This window comes from Podarcis melisellensis, assembly GCF_964234715.1.
Source record: "Podarcis melisellensis genome assembly, chromosome: 1".
Classification (NCBI taxonomy): domain Eukaryota; kingdom Metazoa; phylum Chordata; class Lepidosauria; order Squamata; family Lacertidae; genus Podarcis; species Podarcis melisellensis.
The window spans coordinates 12,253,304-12,279,278 of record NC_138528.1 but is presented as its reverse complement, the minus strand read 5'-3'; the positions used below and the strand labels follow the sequence as shown (position 1 = coordinate 12,279,278).

Here is a 25,975-nt window from a genome sequence, read left to right as displayed (position 1 = left end):
TTTTGGCCCCCACAGGGTCCTCAAGGCAGCCTCCAAATTAAAAACACAGATATCTAATTTTTAAAAAAGTAATGTAATCCGTGCAACAATTTTTGTTGTTGTTTTTTTAAAAAAAAGCCTTTAAAACCACAAAAGTAGAAAGTGTAAAAGCAAGTCAGTTTAAAATAATATAATGCCACACCAGGAGGTTAGTCAAAGCAGGTTTTTTTAAGAAGGACTTGAGCGTTCGGCTTTTCAGCTACACTGGCCTCTAGTTCATTTCCAGATATCATTCAAAGTGCTGGTAATTATCACAACGGTGCAAAATGGCTTGGGACTAGATTATTTGAAGGAACTTCTCTTGATTTCAACCGGTCCCATCCACACATTTTACTCCTGGAAAAAGTTACCCCAGGCCTAGTAGAAGCAGTATATTGTCACTTTTTAATATATAAAGCTATGCCTACTGCTTCCCGGCTAAGAATTACAGAGAGACAGAAGCGGGTCTATTTCAACTTTCCTTATCAGTTGTATCCTTCCTCCATTTTTTAAATAAATGCCCATTAATTTAGCACAAATGTCCACACCAACTCTGCAAGCACAGTTAAGACAAAGGAACAATAAACATATTTTCGGCATGCTGAGTTCACAGTTAACAAAATTTGCCGTGGGTCTTTCCACCGTCAGAGCCCAGCAGTCCAATTTCCATTAGGCCTTTATGCATTTTTATTACAGCTTCACGATGTGCGCAAATCAATATCCTTATTCTCCTTGGATATTCCACCCATGGTAGACATTGTGGTCGTTTCACGGTGAGGGAAGTTGTGCCACTTGTTGGCCTCCAAGCAATGCCGGATTTACGTACAGTGGTACCTCAGGTTACATATGCTTCAGGTTACATATGCTTCAGGTTACAGACTCCGCTAACCCAGAAATATTACCTCAGTTTAAGAACTTTGCTTCAGGATGAGAACAGAAATCATGCTCTGGCGGCGCAACAGCAGCAGGAGGCCCCATTAGTTAAAGTGGTGTTTCAGGTTAAGAACAGTTTCAAGTTAAGAACGAACCTCCAGAACAAATTAAGTACTTAACCTGAGGTACCACTGTATAAGCTAAATGGTTTTTTTCAGGGGGGTACTGTAGCCTTATGAGACTTTGGCCTCAGGTGGGAAAAATATTGCGCCCGGGAAAGGGAAGTGGGAGTCAACAGACACTCATGTGGCCAGCATGACTAAGCTGCTTCTGACGAACCAAAGCAGCGCACAGAAATGCTGTTTACCTTCCCACCTGAGCGGTACCTATTTATCTACTTGCACTTTGATGTGCTTTCGAACTGCTAGGTTGGCAGGAGCAGGGACCGAGCGACGGAAGCTCACTCTGTTACGGTGATTCGAACCGCCGACCTTCTGCTCAGCAGGCCCTAGGCTCTGTGGTTTAGACCACAGCGCCAACCAAGTCCCTCCATTCCACCCTATGTAGACATACCATAATCCCCAGATATCCGGATTTTATTTATTTGTTTATTTATTTAGAAAACGTAAGTTTCTAGCATTTGCAAAACCTGAGATATGATGTCCACATATGCCCATGCCATGGAAAGAACTAGAGAGTAACCATTCAAACCAGGAAACAAGAAGATGGATTCACTCTGGCCATAGTTTATAGATCTGGAGCAATAGGAAGATGGGGCATGTGATCGAAAACACGTCTGTTTAGTTGAGGCTCATTCTGCACTGTGACTCCTAAACACAAATCATCAAAGCAAAATATATATTCATATGATTTCAATTCAGAAAGCTGAACACAGGTATATACCGTATGTCCTATTTTTCCATGTGGAGAAAATAGGTGTAAAGTGGCCTTATAAGTAGTTGGTGACAATATAAATATGCACATCACCCACACCAAAATGTTTATTTAGATATATTTACATAATTACATCCCACAGTAATGTATACGGAAAACATAATAAATTTTCCTTATTCAAGCCCATAACCGGCTTGGACACAGATTTACTAGGCAGGCCTGGGTCAATTCACTTGGTGGCCTCAGTTCCCTATTTTTAAAAGCAAAATAGAAATGACTTCCAATACAAGGCAGATATAACAATTAATGTTACTAGCCACCTTGAAATTCAAGGAACCGTAATACAGAAGGCCATAGAAATCTAATTTAATAAGCAACTCTTGCTGGCAACAGCAGACAAAGCTTTTTAAAACTGCTATTCTGCAGCTGCCTTTTTCAGGCAGAATTGAGGGTACAGTCTTCAAACCTTTCTGGAGCAGTGCTGATGAAGTCAGTTCTGAACTGAGAAACAGAATGTTAGTGGTTTATGAAGCACAGCTTTTAATGGGCGGGGAGGGGGGAGCAAAGTAAAGCAGGCCATAATTTTCTCAAACATTGCCACCTTGTGGAATTTTGCTAATGCAACAATTGCCCGGTTGCGTAACTCTATTTTGATCTCTGGGCTGCAATTTGAAATTGTACAACCAATGAGTATTTGCACAATTTCAACGCAGTACAACTAAAGAATTAGCTTTCCCTTCTTGGGGTTTATTTTTTTGAGTGTGCTGGCTTGAAATCGCTTTTCAAAGGGTGCGGACTAAAAGGCAAAGCACACCATAGAATATCATTTATTGTCAAGGTATTAATAAGGATAAGGATCAAGTGTCGACAAGTGATGGCCAATTCTCATGTACCCTCTTATAATACATCTTCTAACCTAGCCATTCCACGATACACAATATTGGATCAAAGCTGCAGATATGCATAGCCAGGAGAGGATAAGATTTAAGAGGAGTCATTATAGTGGTCTTCAAATATCTGAAGGACTGCCGTGCAGAAGATGGAGCAGACAGGTTCTCTGTTGCTTTATAGTATACAACATGACTACAGTGGTACCTCTGGTTACGAACACTTCAGGTTACGAGCTCCGCTAACCCAGAAGTAGCTGCTCCTGGTTGTGAACTTTGCCCCAGGATGTGAATGGCAATCGCGCCCCAGAGGCACACGTGCAGCGGGAGGCCCCATTAGCGAAAGCGTGCCTCAGGATAAAAACGGTTTCAGCTTAAGAACGGACCTCCAGAACAAATTAAGTTCGTAACCAGAGGTACCACCATATAACCAGTGAATAGAAATTGCAGAGAAGCATGTTTCAGCTAAACATTAGGCAAAACTTCCATGTCAAATAGCTCTTACTGTTAGGAACAGACTTTCTTGGGAGGCAATGGGCTATCATTCACTGAGTGCATTTAAGTGGTCACCTTCCAGGGACACTGCGGTTGCATTTTGCATTGTAGATCCTGCACTGAGCAGTGTATTGAATTACATGACATCCAAGTTCCCTTGCAGCTATACGATTCCATAAAAATGAAATTTGTGAACAGGACTACTCCGTGATCAAGGTTTGAGACATCCTGAACTAAAACATTCATCATCTGGCAAATCCACAACAATCCTAGATTTCACACGCAGAAAGCTCGTAACTGAATTCCCATTAGCAATAAAAAATAAGAATAATTTAGCTTTTAAAAGAACTTTTAAATCCATCTTCCCAAGCACAGTCTTTCTGCCCAGGCAGGTCTTCCATTTTTACCGAATATTTGGAATTCCAGTCTCGTTCAAAGAGAGCCCTCAGTTGCTCCTGTATTGTAGGGTTTTTCTTGGTGGCGTCTGTTGAAGACTGCTTGGCAACCAGTCCCACACCTGCAGTGATGCTGAAGTACTCTTCTGACCAGTTAGAAGTTCCTAGAGATGTATAAAATGCAGTGTATATAAGGGTGCAATTTTATTTTATCTAGTCACCCCCCCCAAAAAAAGCTCAAATTTCCCTGTTATGGCAAACGTATAAGATTTCTGGTTTCAAACAATTGAAAGCACTATTGCTACAATATTCACTTGAAGCAAAAGCTGCAGAGTTCAAGGAAGAGGGAGAGGAAAGAGATTGAAACAGGCAGGATCCAGTGTCAAGAAAAACCCAAAACTAATGTGAATTATTAGGAGTGCTTTTTATCAGCTTATGGCTATTTTTGGACATGGTGATTCATGCCCCAGTAACCTCAAGACTTGATTATTGCAATGTGCTCTAGGGTGGAATCTAAACACATATTTTAAAATGCTGTGAAAATGTTTTTTTAAAAAAACATTTTGAAAAATATATTGAATTTGCCATGAGCTCACCATTGCCATCTAGTGTCACATTTGTACAGTGCTTTTTTTCTGGGGGTACACAGGGATGTCGGAATCTCCTCTTGGCCAAACTGATAAAGCTCATTTTCCTCAGATAAGGCCTCAGGCACGTTCCCCCATTCAGCAGAGCTTCAAAGCAGCAGAAGTGATGAGATTTATGGCTACATCACTATGCTTCATTTCTTACTACGCAGACAGCAAAGAAATACCGTATTTTTTGCTCTATAAGACTCACTTTTTCCCTCCTAAAAAGTAAGGGGAAATGTGTGTGCATCTTATGGAGCGAATGCAGGCTGTGCAGCTATCCCAGAAGCCAGAACAGGAAAAGGGATTGCTGCTTTCACTGCGCAGCGATCCCCCTTGCTGTTCTGTCTTCTGAGATTCAGAATATTTTTTTTCTTGTTTTCCTCCTCCAAAAGCTAGGTGCGTCTTGTGGTCTGGTGCGTCTTATTGAGCGAAAAATATGGTATACATCCTCTCTCTATGAAAGACAGAGAGCAACTGAACAAAGGAACAAAAGAACAGAGAAACCAGTACGTCACATCCGTCTCCCTTCTCCCATGAGACTTCCAATAGCCTGGAATCCCTGGAATGTAAACAGAGTCCTGTGACTCCAAAAGCAGCTGCTCAGTGGCAAACAGAAACTAACAAGGGGTACACATACCCCTAAACATTTGTGAATCTAAGTGTGGCCTCATTGAGGGGCAGTATTTCAATATGAGTAGGAAAATGACAGTACCCCTAAACATATTTTTTTTAAGCACTGTATAATGCACTTGAAATGTTATGTTTGCAGCTGTATAGCTGACTTCTACATGGACCACAATCTCTACCAGGCCACAACACTTACCAATATAGACTGCCTTGTCAGTCACCATATATTTGCTGTGATTCAGCCTTGCAAAGGGGATGTTTGTGTGATTTCCAACTGGAACAGTGAAGATTTTCTGGTAAGATGTAAATATAAAAACATGTCTACAATGAGTGGGAATTAAACACAGATGACTTTATGAGTTTCCAACAATTGCCTGCCTTTTCCAAGTAATGGAAATAAAATAGGAATAGCTTTTGGCTAAGCTAGAGTAGACTTTCCACTTCCATTCGCCAGTAAAAGAAAAAGGAAAAACCCACTGCTAAAAATTATAAGAGAGCTTTGCATTTAATAGTGCCTTTTGGGTGCACATCATCTCAATTGGCACAGATGAGGAGGACAACGAAGATGGTCAACTGTCTGGGAAAGAAGACCTATGAGGAAAGTTTGGAAGACTTTGTTGCATTTTAAAACTGCAGTCCAGCTCTAGCCAGTGTAGATTTTTAAAAAGTTGGCATTATAGGTGCAGAAAAAGCAACAGAGTCTGAGGGTTGTCATGTTCACATTTTACACTATGATATATGACCCAGAAAAGACCCTTAAAACTTGGTGTACAAACTACATAAGTCACTATCAATACCAGGAACATGACACATGTGCATCTGTAAGGAGCCCATGGCCCAAACGCATGCTTGTTTTACCACTTCGATTGTGATGTTGGCATGTTGATCACTAAGGACACTCAGTGACTCCAAGAAACGAAACATGGAAGAATCAGTATGGACCCAGCAGTTGATTAAAAGCCGTATGTGTATATTTTGGTGTAACGCCACACTCCTCAGAGCATTGTCGATGGGTGGCCAGTATCTACAAAAACAACATTGTAATTAGTGAAGGTTGGACCATAAGGGCAAATGGGTACTGCCCCATTAACCTCAGTTTCAGCCCCCCACCTGCCTGCCTTCTTGCTTACAACCAAACCAGAGGGTGGTACTAGCTGTTAGCTTCCTCCGTCTCAGTTGCCCTTGTAGAACTTGGGAGGAGAATGGGAAGGAAACTATAATTCATTGGCTCTGGCTCCACCTACTGTTGGCCTCCTGCCTTACACCTCACCAGTCCAAGTGAACAGCAGCCACAAACGCTTGTAAAACAATCAATGGGGAGCTTTATAGACACAAGAACTATTCAGTTTTGGGCTTCCTACTAAAGCAGAGAAGTAACAGCTTCTGGTGCTAGCTAGCTGTCTTTCACTACATTATTGTCCCATGAAGCCCAGGCTGACCTGCATTGCTTTTACAGTGTGACACCCCAAAACCTGTGTAATTCAGAGCTGATGGTGCAGGGAGCAGTCAAACAACTAATTGGCATTTAGCTAAGAATATAAAAGGGTGCACATATATTCAGGTTTCACTTCATACCTTGGTGGGTGTCTGAAGCGGCTCGTAGGGAAATAATCCATCATGGAGACATAGACAAATTTTTCTGCATCGTAGATAACATCGAGAATTGCCACGAGATCAAAGGTGCGACCCCCTGGACAAAAGGAAGCAGGAGAAGCCTAGAGGAAAGGAGAACTTTAATTACTACATCATCTATTGATCCCCATGTTTTTTTCAGTGAGAATAAACATTTCCTACAGAAGGTTTCATTGTAATCCTATGCACACTCACTAGAGAGGAAATCCCACTGAATTCAGTAGGGTTAATCTGAGGAAAACATGCTTAGGAACTGTCTGCTTACAGAAAAATAAGCTTCAGTGCTGGTTCCATTTAACTGCACTTCCAAAGGACTGTAGCTGTTGATATTGGTAGAATAATTGCTCAGCCATGGAGATGGGATGGTGGCGTTTGCTTCCCCAAGATCCCAGTAGGTTTTGAAGGTTTTCCAGAGATCCTTAGCTAAGCAGCTGCAGTTGCTGAGCAAAACCCCCACTTCTTTCACCTGCAGAAAGAGAGAAACTGGAGACCAATATTCCAAACCAAACCTGGAAGAGGAAGAAACAAAGTGAGGTTTGGCCAAAGGGGTCGGCCTCTTTCCCTTGGCCTTCGCCCCAGCCCCAGCTGGCCGTCCATTGTTCTCCCAGGCCAGAGGCTGGACGATAGCCAGCCTGACCCAGCTGGGAGGCACCAGACCAGGTAAGCCTCCTCGGTGTCGCAAACCCCACCCACCTGTTGGGAAGGGGGGCGGAAATTGTTGCTTTCACTCTTTCTTTGTACTGGTGTGGTAATATATCTAGCAAGGGCATAAGTTTGAATGAAATCATAGAGCAAAATACAGAAAGCGGAAATGCCCTTTTACAAGTGCTTCGGAGCTCAGCAGTTCAACACCTCTGCAGTCACGTAGCACAACCTGGGTTCTGGGGATCGTAACCTGGAGGGCTGCTGCCAGTCCAAGTAGGCAATACTGGACTACATGGGCAACCAGCCTGACCACAAGGCAGCTTACTATGATAATGTGTGTGGAATATTAGAACTCTTGGGTTCTCAGGAACTTGTCAGGAGTCATCCAAGTAGGGTAACCCCAAATAGCAAAGAGCTCTCTTGTACACTTGATAGTTGCATGAGAAGCTAGGCCTGTTGAAATTCCCTCTTCTATAAAACTATTAAAGAACACCTGTGCTCTCGCTCTCTCGTTACCTAATCATTCCATCTTCACGGAAAGAGCAGTAACAATGGACTAGCTTTCCTGAAGGATAAACCTGCCCACTAAAACTGATCTTTCTCCATAACATGCAGCCATAGAGGGATGTTGGGTGTCTCCAAACAGCGGCAGAATTGGGCTCTCAGATTTCAGCAGTGCCCTGTTCGACACTATAATTCAGTGTCCACCCACCACCCCACCTCTCGTACTCTGTTCTACAGCATTGTTTTGGTGCCCGTCTGCAGGGCAGCGCCTGGTGCAACTGCACCAAGCACCTCTGCTGCAAAGGTGCAATCTGACGTCCCAAGTGGGTGTGACATTGGAGATCTGGGTGGACCAGAGCAGTGGCGTAGCGTGGGTTGTCAGCACCCGAGGCAAGGCAAGTAATTTGCGCCCCTAACCTGTGGATTTGCGCCCCCTAACCCTAACCCCCAGATGTTGCACCCGGTGCGGCCGGCCCCCCCTGCACCCCCCACGCTACGCCATTGGACCAGAGCATTTGGGAAAGGAGAATTAACGATACGGTATGGGGAAATAGTGCAGGGAAGGGATTAGGCAGTTTTCCCTCAATGCCATACTCCCAATCCAAACTGCCCTGCAACTAGTAGCGCTTTAGAAATTCAATTTGCAGATCTACCACATCATGTCAAGTTTGGCCCTTAGTTGGCACAGGATGACAGTGGCCCAAGAACCATAGCAATACCATGTGTGAATGGAGTGTGTACCCAGAATCCTGTTCAACACACAGCCAAGCTGGAGCAGTGTCTTGGCAGGCAACATGGAAAGAGTCCCCTCAAGGCAGAAAAATCTGAAAACTACTGATGTAGCGTAACAACTTGAGTGGCTATGGTTAGAAACACAAATGTAGGACAAGCTCGTTTGCATCTTTAAATAGATAGTATAAGACTAACAAAATGTTCCGACAGCTGGAAGGAAAGAAGACAACTGAGCTTGGCCAGGTAATAAGTTTTTATGTTCTCCCCAAATAAAATCACCTGTCTTAACAGAACTGGTTCTCAGGATGTTTCCGCACAAATTTTGTCTTCTTGTTAAGTATTGTGAACTCAGTCTCCCCACTCCCACCCCTGTGCTGCTTCAGCTTAATAGCCTTAAATCTCTCACCTGAGTCAGGGCTCTCCAGTCTATGTTGGCACTACCAAGAAATACGTGTTTCATGTCTACAATCCAGAATTTGGTGTGCATGACACCTTGGGTGAGCTGTCCAAAATTAATCCTTTTTATGTGGGCTCCTATGGAAAAAAATGTTGTTTTTTAAGAGATCAAAGAACTGTTTCTTGAGATGCTCTCAAGCTGTAACACACATTCACTGGAAGCCCTTATGCAAATTCACTAAATACCCCCTACAGAGTTGTGGGACTGAGGCACGTAGTAAGACTGTTGATCTCAGAAGGATCTGGAAACCAAGCCTTATGAGGAACAGTTGAGGGCGTTGGGTATGTTTAGCCTGGAGAAGAAGACACTGAGAGGAGCTATGATGGTGATCTTCAAATATCTCAAAGGCAGCCACATGGAGGATAATAATAATAATAATAATAATAATAATAATAATAATAATAATAATAATTTATTATTTATACCCCACCCATCTGGCTGGGCTTCCCCAGCCACTCTGGGTGGCTTCCAAAAGAATATTAAAATACTGTGATACATCAAACATTAAAAGCTTCCCTAAACAGGGCTGCCTTCAGATGTCTTCTAAAAGTCTGGTAGTTGTAGTTCTCTTTGACATCTGGTGGGAGGACGTTCCGAGAAGGCCCTCTGCCTGGTTCCCTGTAACTTGGCTTCTCACAGTGAGGGAACTGCCAGAAGACCCTCGGTGCTGGACCTCAGTGTCCGGGTAGAACGATGGGGGTGGAGACGCTCCTTCAGATATACTGGACCGAGGCCGTTTAGGGTTTTAAAGGACAGCGCCAACACTTTGAATTGTGCTCGGAAACGTACTGGGAGCCAATGTAGGTCTTTCAAGACCGGTGTTATATATTCTCGGCGGCCGCTCCCATTCACCAGTCTGGCTGCCACGTGCTGGATTAGTTGTAGTTTCTGGGTCACCTTCAAAGGTAGCCCCACGTAGAGTGCATTGCAGTAGTCCAAGCGGGAGATAACCAGGATGGAGCAAGCTTGTTTTCTCCTGCTCCAGATGTTAGGACTTGAACCAATGGATTCAAGAGAGATTCTGACTAAACATCACGAAGAACTATCTGATAGTAAGAGCGGTTGGACAGAGGAATGGACCCCCTTGCGGGGAGTCTCTCCTTCCTTGGAGGTTTTTAAGCAGATGTTGGATGGCCATCTGCCATGTATGATCTAGTTGAGATTCCTGTAGAGGGTTGAACTAGATGACCCTCGTGGTCCCTTCCAACTCTACAATTATATGTTTCCACGATTCTATGAAATATAATAACAAAACAGCAACTAGCATTCAGAGTCATCAGGACTAGGAGGCTTCATTTAGTTCCCTCTTTGCTCACCTTTTGGTGTGCAACAAAGATATGGCAGTTTTAAGAGGCCCTGCAGTTTAACACTTGTGTATTAATTCTTGTGTAAGATTTTTAGTTGCTGGATTTTTAGTTGTCTCAGTGGGAGTGGGGGGGGAGGTCATAAGCATTTTATGACTGTTTTCATGTTGTTTGCTGCTGGGGGGGGGGGTGGGCTGCTGTGCCAAAAGGCAGAATAGAAGTATTTTAATAAACAGTTACCTCTTTTCTCCAGGGCTTCAAGATCAGTTGAATGTTTAGCCTTAGATGGCACACTTGTTGCAATAAACACAGACACATTCTTCAGAAGCAGGCTTTCGAATTTCTTGAGAACATCTTCACCCTACAGAAGGCAAATCGCTTACTTGTATCGAACGAGGGGCGGCACATGCCTAATTCTGCATGGGAAATATCCCTCCAGATCGGGGGATGCGAGACAGGTTGGTTTGTCAACAACGTGGTGGTAAAGTCTTCCCATCCTTTAAAATGCTGCCTACACACAGCTGCTGATTTTATTATTATTACCGTATTTTTGGCCCTATAGGACGCACTTTTCCCCCTCCCAAAATGAAGGGGAAATGTGTGTGCGTCCTATGGGGCGAATGCAGGCTTTTGCTGAAGCCTGGAGAGTGAGAGGGGTCAGTGCGCACCGACCCCTCTCGCTCTCCAGGCTTCAGGAAGCTATCCGCAAGCCTGGGGAGACCGGCGCGGCTTCCCACCGGGCTCCCTAGGCTTGTGGATAGCAGCCTGTTCTGGGGTCGGGGGAAGCTCGGGCTTCCCCCGCCCCAGCCCCGCACCTGGGGGGGGGGTGGGAATAAAATTTTTTTTCTTTATTTCCCCCCCAAAAAAAAAACTAGGTGCGCCCTATGGGCAGGTGTGCCCTATGGGGCGAAAAATACAGTATTATTTAAAAAACAACCCTTTCTTATCTCACCTGCTTAGACGATGTGTCATTTACTCCAAGGTCTTCTCCAGTCAAGCTCCAATAATAAGAAGCCACGTGAATGCTTTCCTGGGTTATATTTAACAACTCCATCCATGCTTGGTATAAAGGCTTTGCAGCACTGCTGTTTGGTCCATAAGGCATGTCCCAAGGAAGGCTTTCCACTAGCTGGAAACTGCAAGAGGGAAGGGGTAGCAGAATACTTCGCAGTCAAAACAGTTGCCGCCAAGACAACCTGAGCTAAGTCCCCAGTTCACAGGGTAGACTTCAGGGTGAGAGAAAAGGTCAGTAACATTTTTTCCTGAATTAGCCACATCTGCATAATAATGTCAGACCAACCAGCCTTCCGGATTGTTTTCAAACTGGCTTGTGTAAAAGGCAAGATGTCGAGTCCCCCTGCCAGATTATATTTTACTTTTAGCTGCCTTAAAACAAAAAAAGCAGTAGTGGAAGTTAGAATCAGCCTTCTAGCATGTGCATGCTTGGTGTGCTAAATGTGTGCTAAAGAGCCAGTTCAGGAGTTCAGTGATGCATTCCAGCCACTCAGGGAGGGAGCAGAACAAGATCAGGGCTGCAGAAAGTGGTGGTGGCCTGGGGAGTGTCTCAAGGGCCAGATAGGCAGGCTTGGAGGGCCACATTCTGCCCCTGAGCTGAGGTTCTCCACCCTTGTCCAGCCATCCCTCTGCTGTGTGTGTGTGTGTGTGTGTGTGTGTTTCCAGGCTTTCTGCCTGCCTGGATGTTTGTGTGCCTGCCTGCCAATTTTCGTGCGTCATAAGCATAGCAAGAGTTGTTGTGCACATCAGTGGGTTGGCGGCGGCCATCTTTGGCACGCAGCCATCAGAGGGGTGGCCAACCCTCAAAACATCCCTCAAGCTGAAAAGGCTTGGCCACCCTTGACTGAAGGAATTTGCATACCACCCTCCGTAAACATTTCTTCCAGGGTAATTTACAAATGAACGGGATAATATAGAAAAGATGCCCTTTGGCTTAGTAACAGACATGCTGTCTGCTGCCTCAGATTGAAAGAAATGTGTTGTTCCGCTTGTGTCAGACAGTTTCTGGCTGCTCACACACAGGACAAGGGCTGAGGCCCAGTGGCAGAGGATCTGCTTGGCGCATAGAAGATTCCAGACTCAACCACTAGTACCTCCAGGTAGGGCTAGGAATGTTCTCATCTAAAACCCTGGAGAGCCACTTCCATTGTCAGTGTAGACTGAGCTAGATGAACCGATGATCTGACTCCGTATAGGTTAGCTTCCTATGTTCCAGGCTTTGCAATTATGCCAAAATTAACCTGTCACATCCAAATTAGAGAAGGAAGGAGTATGTAAAACAAATTCATTCCAATATAGGTGACAGCTGTAATTTTGATCAGTTCCTTTATTCAATCACATACACTTTTCTCTATAATGAGTGTGTGTGTGTGTGTGTGTGTGTGTGTGTGTGTGTGTGTGTTTAGGGCAGTATCTCTATTATAGATTGGTACTGATTTTGTATTGACTAGGAGAAGAGGACCTTCTCTGTGGTGGCCCCCTTTCTGTGGAATTACTTCTGCCTTGAACTTGTAAAGTCCCAACACTTTTGGATGCTCCAGTGGCTTTTGAAGACGTATTTCTGTTCCCACGTCATTCCTGTGAGTTAGGACAGCCATACGTCTTGTTTTTTTCAGACATTACCGGTATTTCAAAGCCAGAGGGAATATCCAAAAGGTGGCGCTTTGTCCTGAATCTCAGGCAAGTCAATCGAAAGATCATGGGATTTTTTTGGGTGTTTTATTTTTTAAAAGTTCAACAACTTTCGGGGTGTCCTGTTTTTTACTTTTTGAACTATGGCAACCCTATGTGGGGCGGAATTGTGCTGCTTTTGCCATGGATCACTGGTGTATCTTAGTTGTCAAAGATTTTAACAATGCTTTAATGTGTTTAATGAACGATTGCGTATTTTCTTTTGTGCACCGCCTTGAGATGTTCTATGAAAGTCAATGTGCAAATACGTAAATAAACGCTCCAATTAAAAAAATAAAATGAAGTAATATTGCATGCTGTATCAGGCACATTCACAACACTTACATTTTAAAAAGATGGCGGCTACTAGTCACAGCAAGTGTGGGAGTGGCCGCCGGGACCACATAACACCAGTCCTGAGAGATCTGCATTGCCTCCCAGTACGTTTCCAAGCACAATTCAAAGTTTTGGTGATGACCTTTAAAGCCCTAAACGGCCTTGGCCCAGTATATCTGAAGGAGCGTCTCCACCCCCATCGTTCAGCCCAGACTCTGAGATCCAGCACCAAGGGCCTTCTGGCAGTTCCCTCATTGAGAGAAGTGAGGTTACAGGTTACTACCAAGGGCCTTCTTGGTAGTGGCACCCGCCCTGTGGAACGTCCTCCCTTCAGATGTGAAGGAAATAAGCAGATATCTTATCTTTAAAAGACATCTGAAGGCAGCCCTGCTTAGAGAAGTTTTTAATATTTAATTCTGTATTGTTTTTAACACTCGTTTGGAAGCCGCCCAGAGTGGCTGGGGAAACTCAGCCAGATGGGCGGGGTATAAATAATAAATAATAAATTATTATTATTATTATTATTATTATTATTATTATTATTATTATTATTCCATGCTCGAAGGCAGTGTGGCTCTGAAGGCCAGTGGGTGGGAACTGCAAATAGGGAGAGTACTGTTCCTTTTTGCGAGTTTCCCACAAGCATCTGGTTGGCCACTGTGAGAACAGGATGCTGGACTAAATAGGCCACTGGCCTCATCCTGCAGGGGCACTTCTTATGCTGGGACCAAAAAAGCCACTGGAAACACACACACACCCCAGGGGGAAAAAACACTTTGCTTGTCTTACTTGCATGAATCATTGCATCTAGGGCTGCTGTCCGTCTTAATCACTCTGTCTCTTTCTGTGTTTTGATCTTCGTTATTGTGGGTGTCTTCCTCTCCCGGAGAAACTGCAGTGGAGGGTTTCATGACATGAATTCTTATCACAAACAGAAGCCCAGCTGCTGCAAGCAGTCCAAACACCTGGAACATGGAAAGAACATGCATGAAATGTTGTCTGGCAGCACTTCTCTGAGCCAGTAGTGATGTATGGAAGTGATAGCTGGACCATAAAGAAGGCTGATCGCCAAAGAATTGATGCTTTTGAATTATGGTGCTGGAGGAGACTCTTGAGAGTCCCATGGACTGCAAGAAGATCAAACCTATCCATTCTGAAGGAAATCAGCCCTGAGTGCTCACTGGAAGGACAGATCATGAATCTGAGGCTCCAATATTTTGGCCACCTCATGAGAAGAGAAGACTCCCTGGAAAAGACCCTGATGTTGGGAAAGATGGAGGGCACAAGGAGAAGGGGGCGACAGAGGACGAGATGGTTGGATAGTGTTCTCGAAGCTACAGGCATGAGTTTGACCAAACTGCGGGAGGCAGTGGAAAACAGGAGTGCCTGGCGTGCTCTGGTCCATGGGGTCACGAAGAGTCGGACACGACTAAACGACTAAACAACAACAACAACAAATGGAAGATGGAGGAGGGACAAAAGAGCCTTATCTTGAACAGCCCAATAACATTCTGGTACTGCTGAGATTAGGGGATGCGGGTGGCGCTGTGGATTAAAGCCTCAGCGCCTAGGGCTTGCCGATCGAAAGGTCGGCGGTTCGAATCCCCGCGGCGGGGTGCGCTCCCGTTGTTCGGTCCCAGCGCCTGCCAACCTAGCAGTTCGAAAGCACCCTCGGGTGCAAGTAGATAAATAGGGACCGCTTTCTAGCGGGAAGGTAAACGGCGTTTCCGTGTGCAGCTCTGGCTCGCCAGAGCAGCGATGTCACGCTGGCCACGTGACCCGGAAGTGTCTTTGGACAGCGCTGGCCCCTGGCCTCTTGAGTGAGATGGGTGCACAACCCCAGAGTCTGGCAAGACTGGCCCGTACGGGCAGGGGTACCTTTACCTTTACTTTACTGCTGAGATTTAAATCAGGGATCTTTTAACTCCTGCTCTTAACCACACCAGCTCCTGAGATTGAGTAGCCTTTTGGCAATGTCTATTAGCCCATAAGAAGGTTAGAGTGTGAATCTGTTCCTTCATAGGTTTTATATAGTTAAGTATATCAAATTCAGGATTTTGATTCTATTCCTTTGGTACACACATAATCCATCCTTTTACCACATTTGCAATTTGGGGAGGGAGGGAATGGGTTTAAGTCTCATTTCAGTTCTCAAGCTCAAAACCAGTTTCATTTATTAAAGAGAGTGAAACTCTGCTAACCATCCGCCTGTGTCATATAGCAGGTGGATGAGACTTCCTCTTTATATTTTCATCACAGTGCGGTTATAATAAAGTACAGGGAAATGTCAGTGCAGCCCACCTGCAGGGCTGGAAGCAAAACATTTTGCTGCCTGAGGAGGACGAGCAAACGGTGCCCCCTCTCCCCGCAAACCAAAGTGTATGGTACTCAAGGTTAGGTGGGTTATTTTGGCACCTGAGGCAGAAGACTCCACAAGCACCTCTCCCGGGAAGTAAAAAATAAATCAAATAACTAACAATTTGCTGGGCTTTCATTAAACAACCAGAATAGGCAACCTGAGGCAGCCAGGCCACTTCACAGCGACCAATGGCAGAGGCGGCCCTGCCACCCAGATCAGATGATTCTTCTTGGTCTCTAAATTTGCTTGCACCTCCATTCCTTTCCCTTTTGTATTATGCTAGCTAGACTGGGAGCCTGTGGGCAGGGAATGTCTTTTAAAAAATGTTAAATGCTTGATACATAGTAGTAGTACATAGGAAGCTGCCTTATACCACTGGTCAGTATTGTCTACACTGACTGGCAGCAGCTTTCGGACACGGACTCCAGCACTGGGGTATGGCCCTTCTAAGTAGTAGCAGTAGTTGCAGTAGAAGTAATCTCTTTTGGGGAGGTCATCAACCATTACTGATCTCCATGAGGCAACATTTAGACCCCAGGTTAAACATCCTTAATTTCTTCAACATTTCATCATGGGCCCTGTTTGGGCTATCGTTTGCTGTACTATTCAGACATCAATTCCTGACATCAGATAATATATACCCCCTTTGTCATGCACTGGCTGGATGCAGAGGAATGAGGCACCAGCTGGGGAAACCCCAAGGGAAGAAGACTCAGAGCCCAGGGGTTGGTGGTGGGACGAATGGGTGTGCAGAGGGAGAAGAGCTGGAGGAAGAGGCGTCAGAAGCTGAAGAGGTCACGGGGCGTAGTGAGCAGGGAGAGTCTGTGTCAGATCAAAGTCCAGAATCAGAAGCAGGAGAGGAGGGAGGTCAATAGGCAGAGATGAGTCAGGCCAGTGATGAAGCCAAGGTGTTGTCCCCCTCCTGCTGTGACAAGCTCCCCTCCCCTTGGGTCTCCCAGAACCAGAAAAGGTATGAAGAGGGAGGAACAGAGGCAGACGTGCCGGCGGAGTCTCAGATTGCTTGGGAAGGACCCGAGAGAGGAGGCGGCTTAGGCAGCTATGGAAAGGTGAGGACCTTCAGTCTCCATAACTGCTTCATAGGGGCAAGACTTATGAGGAAGAGTTGCTGTGCTCATTAGACTGGGCACTTCTGAGCAACCTTGTTTCTTCTAGTAAAGCGTTGACTTCACTCACTCCGTGTGTTTTATTGCTGACCCATTCTTGACACCCTTCACTGTGTAGCCTGAAGGTTGCTACTCAGTAACAGGATTGTCCTTGAATGATGGTCAAGAGTCCAAGAGGAACCTGACACTGAAAGACTGGAGGGGACATTCACCAACCTATTACCACCCCTCTCTGACCACCCTTCTCTGCTGGCTGATGACTGGAGTGAAGGAACCAGTTTTGAAGTACAACCCTCCTAAAGACTTGACACGGAGGGTTCTATTCTTCTACCACAGGACTAAGATTCTGCTTAGTCAAGCTAATTCAGAGAGACATTTATTCACCGCCTAGTAGGTGCAACTTGGTTTTATTCTGGTACTTACCACATTAATGCACGTTTGCTCGCTTGGGTGCAATTTCAAATAAAAGGGCCTGTTTGTCCTCAGTGGGTTCATTGGGGCGTGTTTCATGATCTATAACACAGAAACGCATGGCAAGGAACTGGAAGAAATAGAGCGAATGGCTTCAGTGCTCCCAGAAAGTCTACTTCAGATGAAATTGCCTTATGCAGAGTCAGATAGTTGCTCTATTTAGCCCAGGGATGGGGGACCTGTGGTCGTCCAGGTGTTGTTGGACCCCAACACCCATCAGCCCACAGACAACATGACCAATGTTCAAGGACAATGGCAGCTGGAATCCAGCAACCTCTGCAAGGTTCAACACACCACAGGTTCTCCACCAGATCTACCTCAGCTGTCAACAGTTCTCCAAGGTCTCATGCTGGGGGTCTTTCCCCGGACCTGCTATCTAAGACCCCACTTCATTAAGAGACTAGGGACTGATTTTCTGCACACAAAGACATGCCCTCTGTTAGTGAGCACCCCAACCCAAACCATCTCTTAGCTTCACTAGTGCATTTAAGTAATCAGTGACCAATTGTCTCCAAATCATTCAAAAATGCTCACCGTCTTAGGTCGTTCCAGGTAGAAGTCTTTCTACCTCCTTCAGAGGAGCAAGTAACACTCTGCTACTGTTTGAGCGGGGTTTCATCAATTAGCCACAAGCTGTGCGTGTTGCTTTTCCTCCCCCACAGTGCCACAAGTGGAACTTCCCCTTTCAAACCAGAATTTCACAGCTGCTAGATTTGAATAATAGAGACTGTCTGGTAAAGGCTATCTGTGCTACACACACTGCCTCAAGAAGTGAATAGTTTCGCATTAGATTTCTCAAAAAATGTCAGGACCATTGTAGAGGGATCACTGCCCTTAAGTGTATATACTATTGTCATCTCTGGTCAAACAGGTTATAATAAATTATTATTATTATTATTATTATTATTATTATTATTATTATTATTATTATTATTTTATTTATACCCCGCCCATCTGCCTGGGATTCCCCAGCCACTCTGGGTGGCTTCCAACAAAATATTAAAATACAGTATATTATTTTCAGCAGGTTTCTGAAAGGCTGCAAAAACCTGCTTGCCGGAGTACTTTGTGGGATGAGAATAAACACCACAAGCAAATCATAGCACTTTGCACAAACAGGGGCTGGTCGGGAGGACGTAGTTTTCCTCTTGAGGCACCCCTTTGCAATGCCCATGTTTGATGCCGTCTAGCAAAAGCTGGTTTTCAGCAAGATTCCCAAATCAGTGCTCGATCTGGAAGAGAGCATAAAGCCAGTGTAGGAGTTTAAGGAGTGGGGAAGGAATCGGGCAGCAGGGTGATGAATAGAAATGACACAATAGAAGGCTAGAAAGGAGATTGCAGTAGTCAGGGGGAAGAGTTCAAGTAGGACCTGCAACAAAATGTTGCAGTGTGGAATACTTTTTCTGTTCAGGGTCCCAGCCATCCATCCCCCTTTCAAGAATACTCCATTCCATTCTGCCTCACCCTCGGATTGCCTCCACCCCGCCCCATCAACATGTGAAGACTGAGCATGCTCTGTTCTCTTCAAACTGATTTTTCGCTCCCCCATCCATTGCCTTTCATCCCCAACTTCATCATAATTCTGCAACCTTCCTCTTGGGAAGCCCTCAAGGTTGTAGAGCAGGGCCAGTCAGGAGTGTGGCGGCTTGGAGAGCGGATGCAAAGCTTAGAGAAAGCGCTGGGGACCAGTTAGGGAGGCCTGGAGTTCTGTGCTTGTTCCCTGAACCTGAACAACCTTGTTCCCTGAACAAGAGGTTCTCCACTCTTGTATCAAAGGATAAGGCCACTAGCCATCATAGTCATCTAAGCCTTCCCCCAAATTTACATTTGATCCAGGTTGGCTGTGCTCCCAAAACTGAGGTGTATATATTTTTCCCCCTTTTTCAGCCTTTCCCTGACATTTACAGTAGTACCTCGGGTTACAAACGCTTCAGGTTATATACGCTTCAGGTTACAGACTCCGCTAACCCAGAAATATTACCTCGGGTTAAGAACTTTGCTTCAGGATGAGAAGAGAAATCATGCAGCGGCGGCGCGGTGGCAGTGGGAGGCCCCATTAACTAAAGTGGTGCTTCAGGTTAAGAACAGTTTCAGGTTAAGAACGGACCTCTGGAACAAATTAAGTTCTTAACCCAAGGTACCACTGTATTTCAATTTATTAAAATTAAGTCTTAAAAGGACTTGAGAAAACATTTTTGGAGATGAAAGAAAACCTCTCGTGGAAAACAAAAAAGAATGATTTATTATAGCAAATTTATGATAAAATTATATAAAATAACAATTTATTTTGTTTTTAAAGACATCCACAACATCACCTTCGAACAAAAATATACAGATAAGTTGCCTATCAACCAAATGAAATAAATTACCATATTTTTTTTTAAAAAAGAAAAAATAAGGGAGGATGGGAAATGCCCCACTATGTACGAATTGACGGGGGTATTCCGGATTAAAATTATACAGAGTATTTCAAGAGAGGGTGTGGAAATGAAAGAAAAGACAAGTCACTGAAACAGTTTTGAATTATACAAAGTTGAATTTCTGCTATACAGCCCAGCTTGCATTTGTGTCGCATGCAGATGGAATGAATGACTCCATGAACAGTTTGTGTGTGTTTCTGAACAGCAGAAAATGATTTCAGCAGCATAACAACAGCATATAGTTAGGCACAATTCAGCAAGGGGCACATCAGAAAGTGAACAGGTAGTTAATGTACATTTTACAGCTGCAATGTATACATTTGCTGGATTCAAAATAAAAGAGAAAGACCTCGCATCAGTTTACCAATATCAGTAGCATCTTTGCACTCATACACTTTTATTTTTATTTTTAAAGTAGGTCATCTGTAAACGTTTTCTTTAACTCATTGAAGGATGAGTCGGGGGCCATTCACACATTATGGGTTTTAGGTGTACACCTAAGACCTGTTAAGTGCATCCCAAAATAACAAAGTGTGCGAGAGGAAAAGAGGAGAATAGGTGTACCATGCTAATACAATCAGTGCACGCTCCCGTGACAAACCTTATTTTGCCTGTAATGTGTGAAGATTCCCCACCCCCCGGCTGATTTGCAGGTCAAGTTTTCTCAGGTTCATCAACACAAGCCAATTCCACTTCCAACCTCCCTCAAATGGACATGTTTGGTCACTGAACCTGTGAACAAAGCTCCTGAATGTACCCTGGGGGAGGAACCCTGCAGGGTGAGTGTATCTCAAACATCTTGGGCTCATCATCTAGGCACATGCCGAATTGTTGGAAAAGAGTGTTTCGAACTTGTGCAAAGACTTTGACCTGGTTAAAAATGGTCCTGCGAATTGCCACTTAATTCAGCATTGTTGTCACCAACAGCATGAGAGTGACAGGCTGCACATTATATGCTCAATGCAACCATGTGCGCTCACTCTCTCGCTCTCAGATATATACATCCATTCCATCATTATGAACAACAAGAATGCAACATGTTAACATACCCAAAATAAAACTCACTCCCCCCCCCCAACATATAGAACCAAGCTCAGTTTTCAGAAAGAATCCTGAGGCAAACTGATACCCACCTCACCACTTAATTTCAACGGGATATGGGCTTTTTATTTCTCTGAAAACTTACGAGCCAAAGATAGATGTTTAGCATAAACATTTGAAGAAGAAAAAAACAGAGCATGACAATACACGTGAAAACAGGAAGGGGTCATTGAGCCAAGACACTCTAGGAAAGAAAGAAACCACAAAAGTTGAAACCCTAAAGTAAATAGGATCTGGACTACTCAAGAAGTATCAGGACGAAGAGTATGCAGCATAAAACTGGAGATTTACGTTTGTATATGTCAGAGGGACCCAAAGCTGGACAGAGTTTAGAGTCATGAGGTTTCCTCTTTGGCATAACTACATGTGACAATTTAATACAGACCAGACTGCAGGCCCTGTTTTGATTAACCTATAATGCAATGTGCAGCAGGAAAACACACTGGATCACCCTTTGCCACCCAGATGCTAGAGTACAGGGAATATCCACATGTAAATGTAGTACCTGCTTAGCATGTGTGCACATAAAATACCTCACATTTAGACCTGAATGACAGGACCACTGCCCAGATTTTATTTTTTAAAAAAAGGTAAACTACAGTGTAGTTTGGGTCTACATCTGTAGACCCTACGAAAGCATTACAACCTACCGTATGTGGGATTATCCAAGAGGTTGACAGATACTACCCTTCCCTAAGAGTGTTCTAAGCTTGTTCAAACTAAGCCTGTGCTAAAAAAAATTACAGCATTATATTAAAAGAGAATCAAATTTAGACTTGGTGTTGGCAAACACAAGAGTTGTGTTGCATCTCTGTTTGATCATGGGGAAGAACTGGGGAAGTCAAACGATGGTGTGATCCAGCCACCTCCTCTGGGCTTGCTCATTATTTCAAAGTCCTGGAATAATGTCCTGGAATATATTACTGAATAACTTGATCAAGGGGGAGGCAAAAATAATAATATCTCAGCCTTAAAAACCAAGTGGACACAGGCAAGCATTGCCCAGGTTACAGCCTCTTCTCAGTCTCTTGTGGGACAACCCAGTCTGAAGTAGGTCTTTAGGTGAATTTGATGTGCTCCACCATTCCCATGTGGTTTATTGATTTCACAGACAGGAACAAATCGGCTGACCACATGCCAAGATCAACAGCTGACATCTCCTCAACGTGGCTGGATGCACCCTAAGCTGAGTTGGCAAACACCACCACTCCCCCGTGTGGAACTGAAGGTCCGATCCACACCACATATTCAAAGCACATGGCTTCTCCCAAAGAATTCTGGGAACTGCAGTTTGATGGGAATCGTACCTCTGGAAAGGCTAAAACTACAGTTCCCAGGACTCTTTGGCGGAATTGCCCTTTAAATGTATGGTGTGGATTTGACCTAAATAACTGAATGTGTAACTTGCTGGGTCCTTCTTTAAGTAAGAAGAGCTTTGGAAACCTTTACTGCTGTGTCTCTACAGCAATGGCAGCATTCTAAGTTACACAACCAACTTATCTAAGAAAGACGCATGCTATAAAACTAAAACCAGTTAGACATCATGGGTCTTCCACAAGCCGTTAGAGAAACACAAGGAGGCTGCGTATGTTGTTCACTTGCCAGACCACTTTGCTTCCTGCCATCTCCTGCATTGTTTTAAACAAATTCCATTTAATAGACTAGCCGTCCTCTCTACTGAATACAGCCACTATCCCCAGGCCCACATTACCAGTAGGTTCCCACCTACAACAACAAAAACAGCCACCACCCCCTTTCCTAACCCCCATCTACGGCAACTGGGGATCATCAGACTAACAGTGCCCCTCCCCCAGAAAATCATTCAATTCCATTCATTTTCAAAAAGACGGACACGAGATCCACCCCGGCAGCGTTAAGACATTTTGTGTACAATTTCACAGACTCAGGATGAATACATGAAGCCTACTGCTTCATAAATAGCTATTGGAGGGCTGTATGTAGGCAGTTGTAACAGTCCTCTGTATCACTCTGGCAAGTGATGAAGGGAATTTGACTCCACATTTGCACCTTGTCAGGAACCCAACCAGACCGGGGAGTAGTGAAATTCTCCTTGTCGACTGCCAGGGCCATGCAGATAACCTGTTTGTTAACCAAGCAGCACAACAAAATAACCTAGCAAATAGTCGTTAGGATAAAGAGCATTGCAAATGCCCAAGATGTTCTAAGTGTAATTGCTTACATTTCCTGTCTTCTCCTTACCCACATAAGTCCCATAAGAGATGGGGGTTAAGTATACATAACTGGGGGAGAACCCGAGACTACAGAAGTCAGTTCTAAAAAGAATTATCTTTCTACCACCAGAAATCATAGACGGTGCTGGTTTGCATCGTTAGTCCACCTAGCTTAGCCTTCCCCAGACTTCCAGATGTTTTGGTCTAAAACACCCATCAACCCCCAGGAGTTGTAACACAAAATGTCTGCAGAGCATTGGGTTGGGAAAGGCCAAGCCAGTTCAGTACTGTCTTTTTCACAACAAAGACGCACGTTCCTTATTTTATTTTTTTAGCTATTTAGGCAAAAGAGGAATTTTGTAGTAGAAAAAATTCACTGGCATCTCAATACGTGCAGCCCCCTCCCAGACAGCAAGCACTAATTTGGCAAGTGGGAGTGGGAAATAATGAATTTTTAAAAATTATTATTATTATTTTAAAAATTGTGTTTTTATTAGCATACACCTCAGAATTGCTGCAAAACTATCCTTGGCCTTATCCGAGATTGTATTGGTGGAAGTATAAGATCATTTCAATAATACTGTATTTAAAAGCCACCCACTTCACTCACTTAATTCTTACTAGCCGGAAGGGCTCACATATCTGGATTCGACAGTCGCAGGGTGGACACAGTGCTTGAAGTAAACTGAGGTTCCAGCTGTTTGTGCGTGTTGCAGGGAAAGAACGAGAGCAATACATTCACCATTACAGTTTGCCCGGATTTGCCAACTCAAATTCCCCATTCATCTTGGTAGGAATGCTTGAGACAACATACAAAATGGGACCAAATAAGGTAACAGAGACAAACACGAGGGTGAACTCTGAACCCACCCATGGAAACCCCAGGTGGGATGCTTCTAAGACGGACTCCCGAAATCCACATTCATGCAATCAACGTAAGGCAGTAAAAGTTGGAATCTCACCATGATTTGTGGCAACAACTTTCATTATTGCCAGCCTGAATTTTGGGGAGACCAGGGGAATTGCAGAAGGTGCCATGCCTGCGATCGGTGATCTCGCTGCAAAATGATTGACAAGCTGGCTAGAGCACAAAAGAGGAGCCCAGGGTCTTGCTGGCTCAACAGAGCTGCATGAGAGCACCCAAGGAAGTTGGAGGCAGCACAAGACAATTCTTAGTTTGCACTCCTCAAGCTCTATTAAGGAGGCCTCCATTTAGCATGCCTTGCAGGGTGAGGAACGAGGCTCAAGACAGGATTCCTGTGAGTGCAAAAAGCAGCTCAACCCTTATGCTCTTAAACTTCCTATGCATGTCAATGAGATTCAGAAGCACAGGATGGTGATCTTAATTGCTCACACATGTAATACTCAATTCTTTAGCGCCTTCAGAATTCTATGCCATAAACAGGAGACTTTGTGGACTGCATTAAAAACACATTTTGACCACCCGAAAACTTAGTTATGAAACAACTGCCATGAAATAGTACAAATTTGGCAACTTCACTATACAAAATCCTGACCTTGTGACTAATTTGCTGCCTCCTTTACACCTGAATTTCTCCCCCCTCCCTCTTTTACTGATTACAATAAGGGAATCAAAAATGCAAACTTAATCACTGCCTCTCCATCATCTGTACTCTTTATTACTCATTCCCAGTGGAATCGTAAAAGCTGTGTGATTGGAAGCGGAATGATTCAATGTCAGCTTGGTTTCCTTTTTGGAGATGTTTGCAAGTTAACTGCTCTTGGATCTCTGAAAGGAAAAGGGGAAAAAAGACTTCCACGGTGCATTGCTCAGCTGACAAGCGTGAGAGGGGGGGAAATCAGTTTTGGCTGAACCATTTAACGATTGTATTTAAAATTAAATATACAGCAACAGCCAGCCAGTGCCCCCAAAAGGTACATTTTCAAAACGGAGCCTCTATACAACTAAAACAGACAGCTATAAACAGGCTAAATACAATAACATATCAGAGCTTCGGCAGTACAGAGTGAAGAATACGCAAAGCCTGTTTGCTATGGCACATTGGAGAAATTATGCATCACTTGCTTTCTGTTTAAAAAAAATAATCAGAGTCTGCCTCTGTGCTGAGTATGTGCTGTTCCACAGTCCATTTTTTCCCCTTCCAGAAGGCGTATACATAGGCCTTCCACTCATGCTCACACAGCAGAGATTGTACCTTTTCGTTTTCTTTTCTTTTGTGCAATGTGTTAGCAATCTAAACAACTGCTCCACACGGACTTGCCCACAACCACTCGTACACAATACTAACACCACGGCAAATTACAGACAAGAGGAAAAGCGATAGAAAACTTTCTTGCTAGATCACGTATTTCTCCCCATCCGGAACAAACGTAGAATCCTGCAGGCTAGCAGAGCCAAAGTTTGATTTCTGCACGTAATTTCTCTTCTTGACAGGAGACAACGCCTCCAACGTGGACCCGGAGCTGTTGTTAGCAGTCCTGATTTTCGCCGCCACAGACTGTGTTGTAGCAGAAGACATTTTGTTATTGGCGAGCACATCCAAGTTTCCACTTGGGTCAATGATGGCGTTTATAACTGCAGAAAAGAGGGGGAGAAAGCCAAGTCAGACTTAAGATGGATTTATAGGGTTACAGGGCTGGCTACACATTCTCATATTCTCTCTCTCTCTCTCTCTCTCTCTCTCTCTCACTCTCTCTCCACTCAATGCTAAAACCCAGTTACTTCACACTTGATGGCTGGCAGTCAAGCAGATGAAAGGCTTCTATTTTATTTTGTTTCTTAAGTGTTATCTGTTTTATCGCTTTATTATTATTATTATTAATATTCTGTTGGGAGCCGCCCAGAGTGGCTGGGGAGGCCCAACCAGAAGAGCAGGGTATAAATATTATTATTATTATTATTATTATTATTATCATCATCATCATCATCACCATCATCATCACCATCTCCAAAACAATGCCAGGTGATATAAAACCTGGAATGCAGGGAGCTGGGCAGCAGGTGGCACTATAATAATATAATAATAATTTATTATTTATACCCCACCTATCTGGCTGAGTTTCCCCAGCCCCTCTGGGCGGCTCCCAACAAAATATTAATGATAATAATAAATAAAAAGCAATAAAACAGCAAACATTAAAAACTTCCCTAAACAGGGCTGCCTTCAGCTGTCTTCTAAAAGTCAGATAGTTGTTTACTTCCTTGAAATC

The 25,975-nt window shown here is 44.1% G+C and overlaps 2 protein-coding genes across 7 annotated transcripts in view; both read right to left on the bottom strand.

The window, feature by feature from the left end:
* Positions 1–1,505: 1,505 nt before the first annotated feature.
* Positions 1,506–17,904, bottom strand: PLD4 (phospholipase D family member 4). The gene is made up of 11 exons (XM_081912572.1): positions 17,605–17,904; positions 17,023–17,112; positions 13,906–14,081; positions 11,048–11,231; positions 10,336–10,456; positions 8,741–8,868; positions 6,719–6,919; positions 6,397–6,536; positions 5,680–5,845; positions 5,018–5,114; positions 1,506–3,726 (listed from the first exon to the last, which is right to left on the bottom strand). The coding sequence occupies exons 2-11, from the start codon at positions 17,107–17,109 to the stop codon at positions 3,500–3,502; spliced, it is 1,527 nt and encodes a 508-aa protein (XP_081768698.1). The 5' UTR covers positions 17,110–17,112; positions 17,605–17,904; the 3' UTR covers positions 1,506–3,499.
* A 1,385-nt stretch (positions 17,905–19,289) lies between these two features.
* CEP170B (centrosomal protein 170B) overlaps positions 19,290–25,975 on the bottom strand; it is an 88,716-nt gene continuing 82,030 nt past the window's right edge. For 5 of the 6 annotated variants that reach the window (XM_081908910.1, XM_081908914.1, XM_081908913.1 and 2 more), the window contains one exon: positions 19,290–25,340. In XM_081908910.1, coding sequence (XP_081765036.1) covers positions 25,102–25,340 — 239 coding nt within the window. In that variant the 3' untranslated portion in view covers positions 19,290–25,101. The remainder of the gene's footprint in view (positions 25,341–25,975) is intronic. The other variant, XR_014167849.1, reaches the window with a different exon arrangement.

What these genes read in the sequence shown, in the direction of transcription:
- PLD4 (XM_081912572.1), bottom strand. Translation starts at nt 17,109, where the DNA reads ATGAAACACGCCCCAATGAACCCACTGAGGACAAACAGGCCCTTTTAT. An exon ending in ATGACACATCGTCTAAGCAG is followed by an intron (nt 10,457 to 11,047) that starts GTGAGATAAGAA and finishes TGCCTTCTGTAG; the next exon opens with GGTGAAGATGTTCTCAAGAA. An exon ending in CCAACATCACAATCGAAGTG is followed by an intron (nt 5,115 to 5,679) that starts GTAAAACAAGCA and finishes ACATCTTACCAG; the next exon opens with AAAATCTTCACTGTTCCAGT.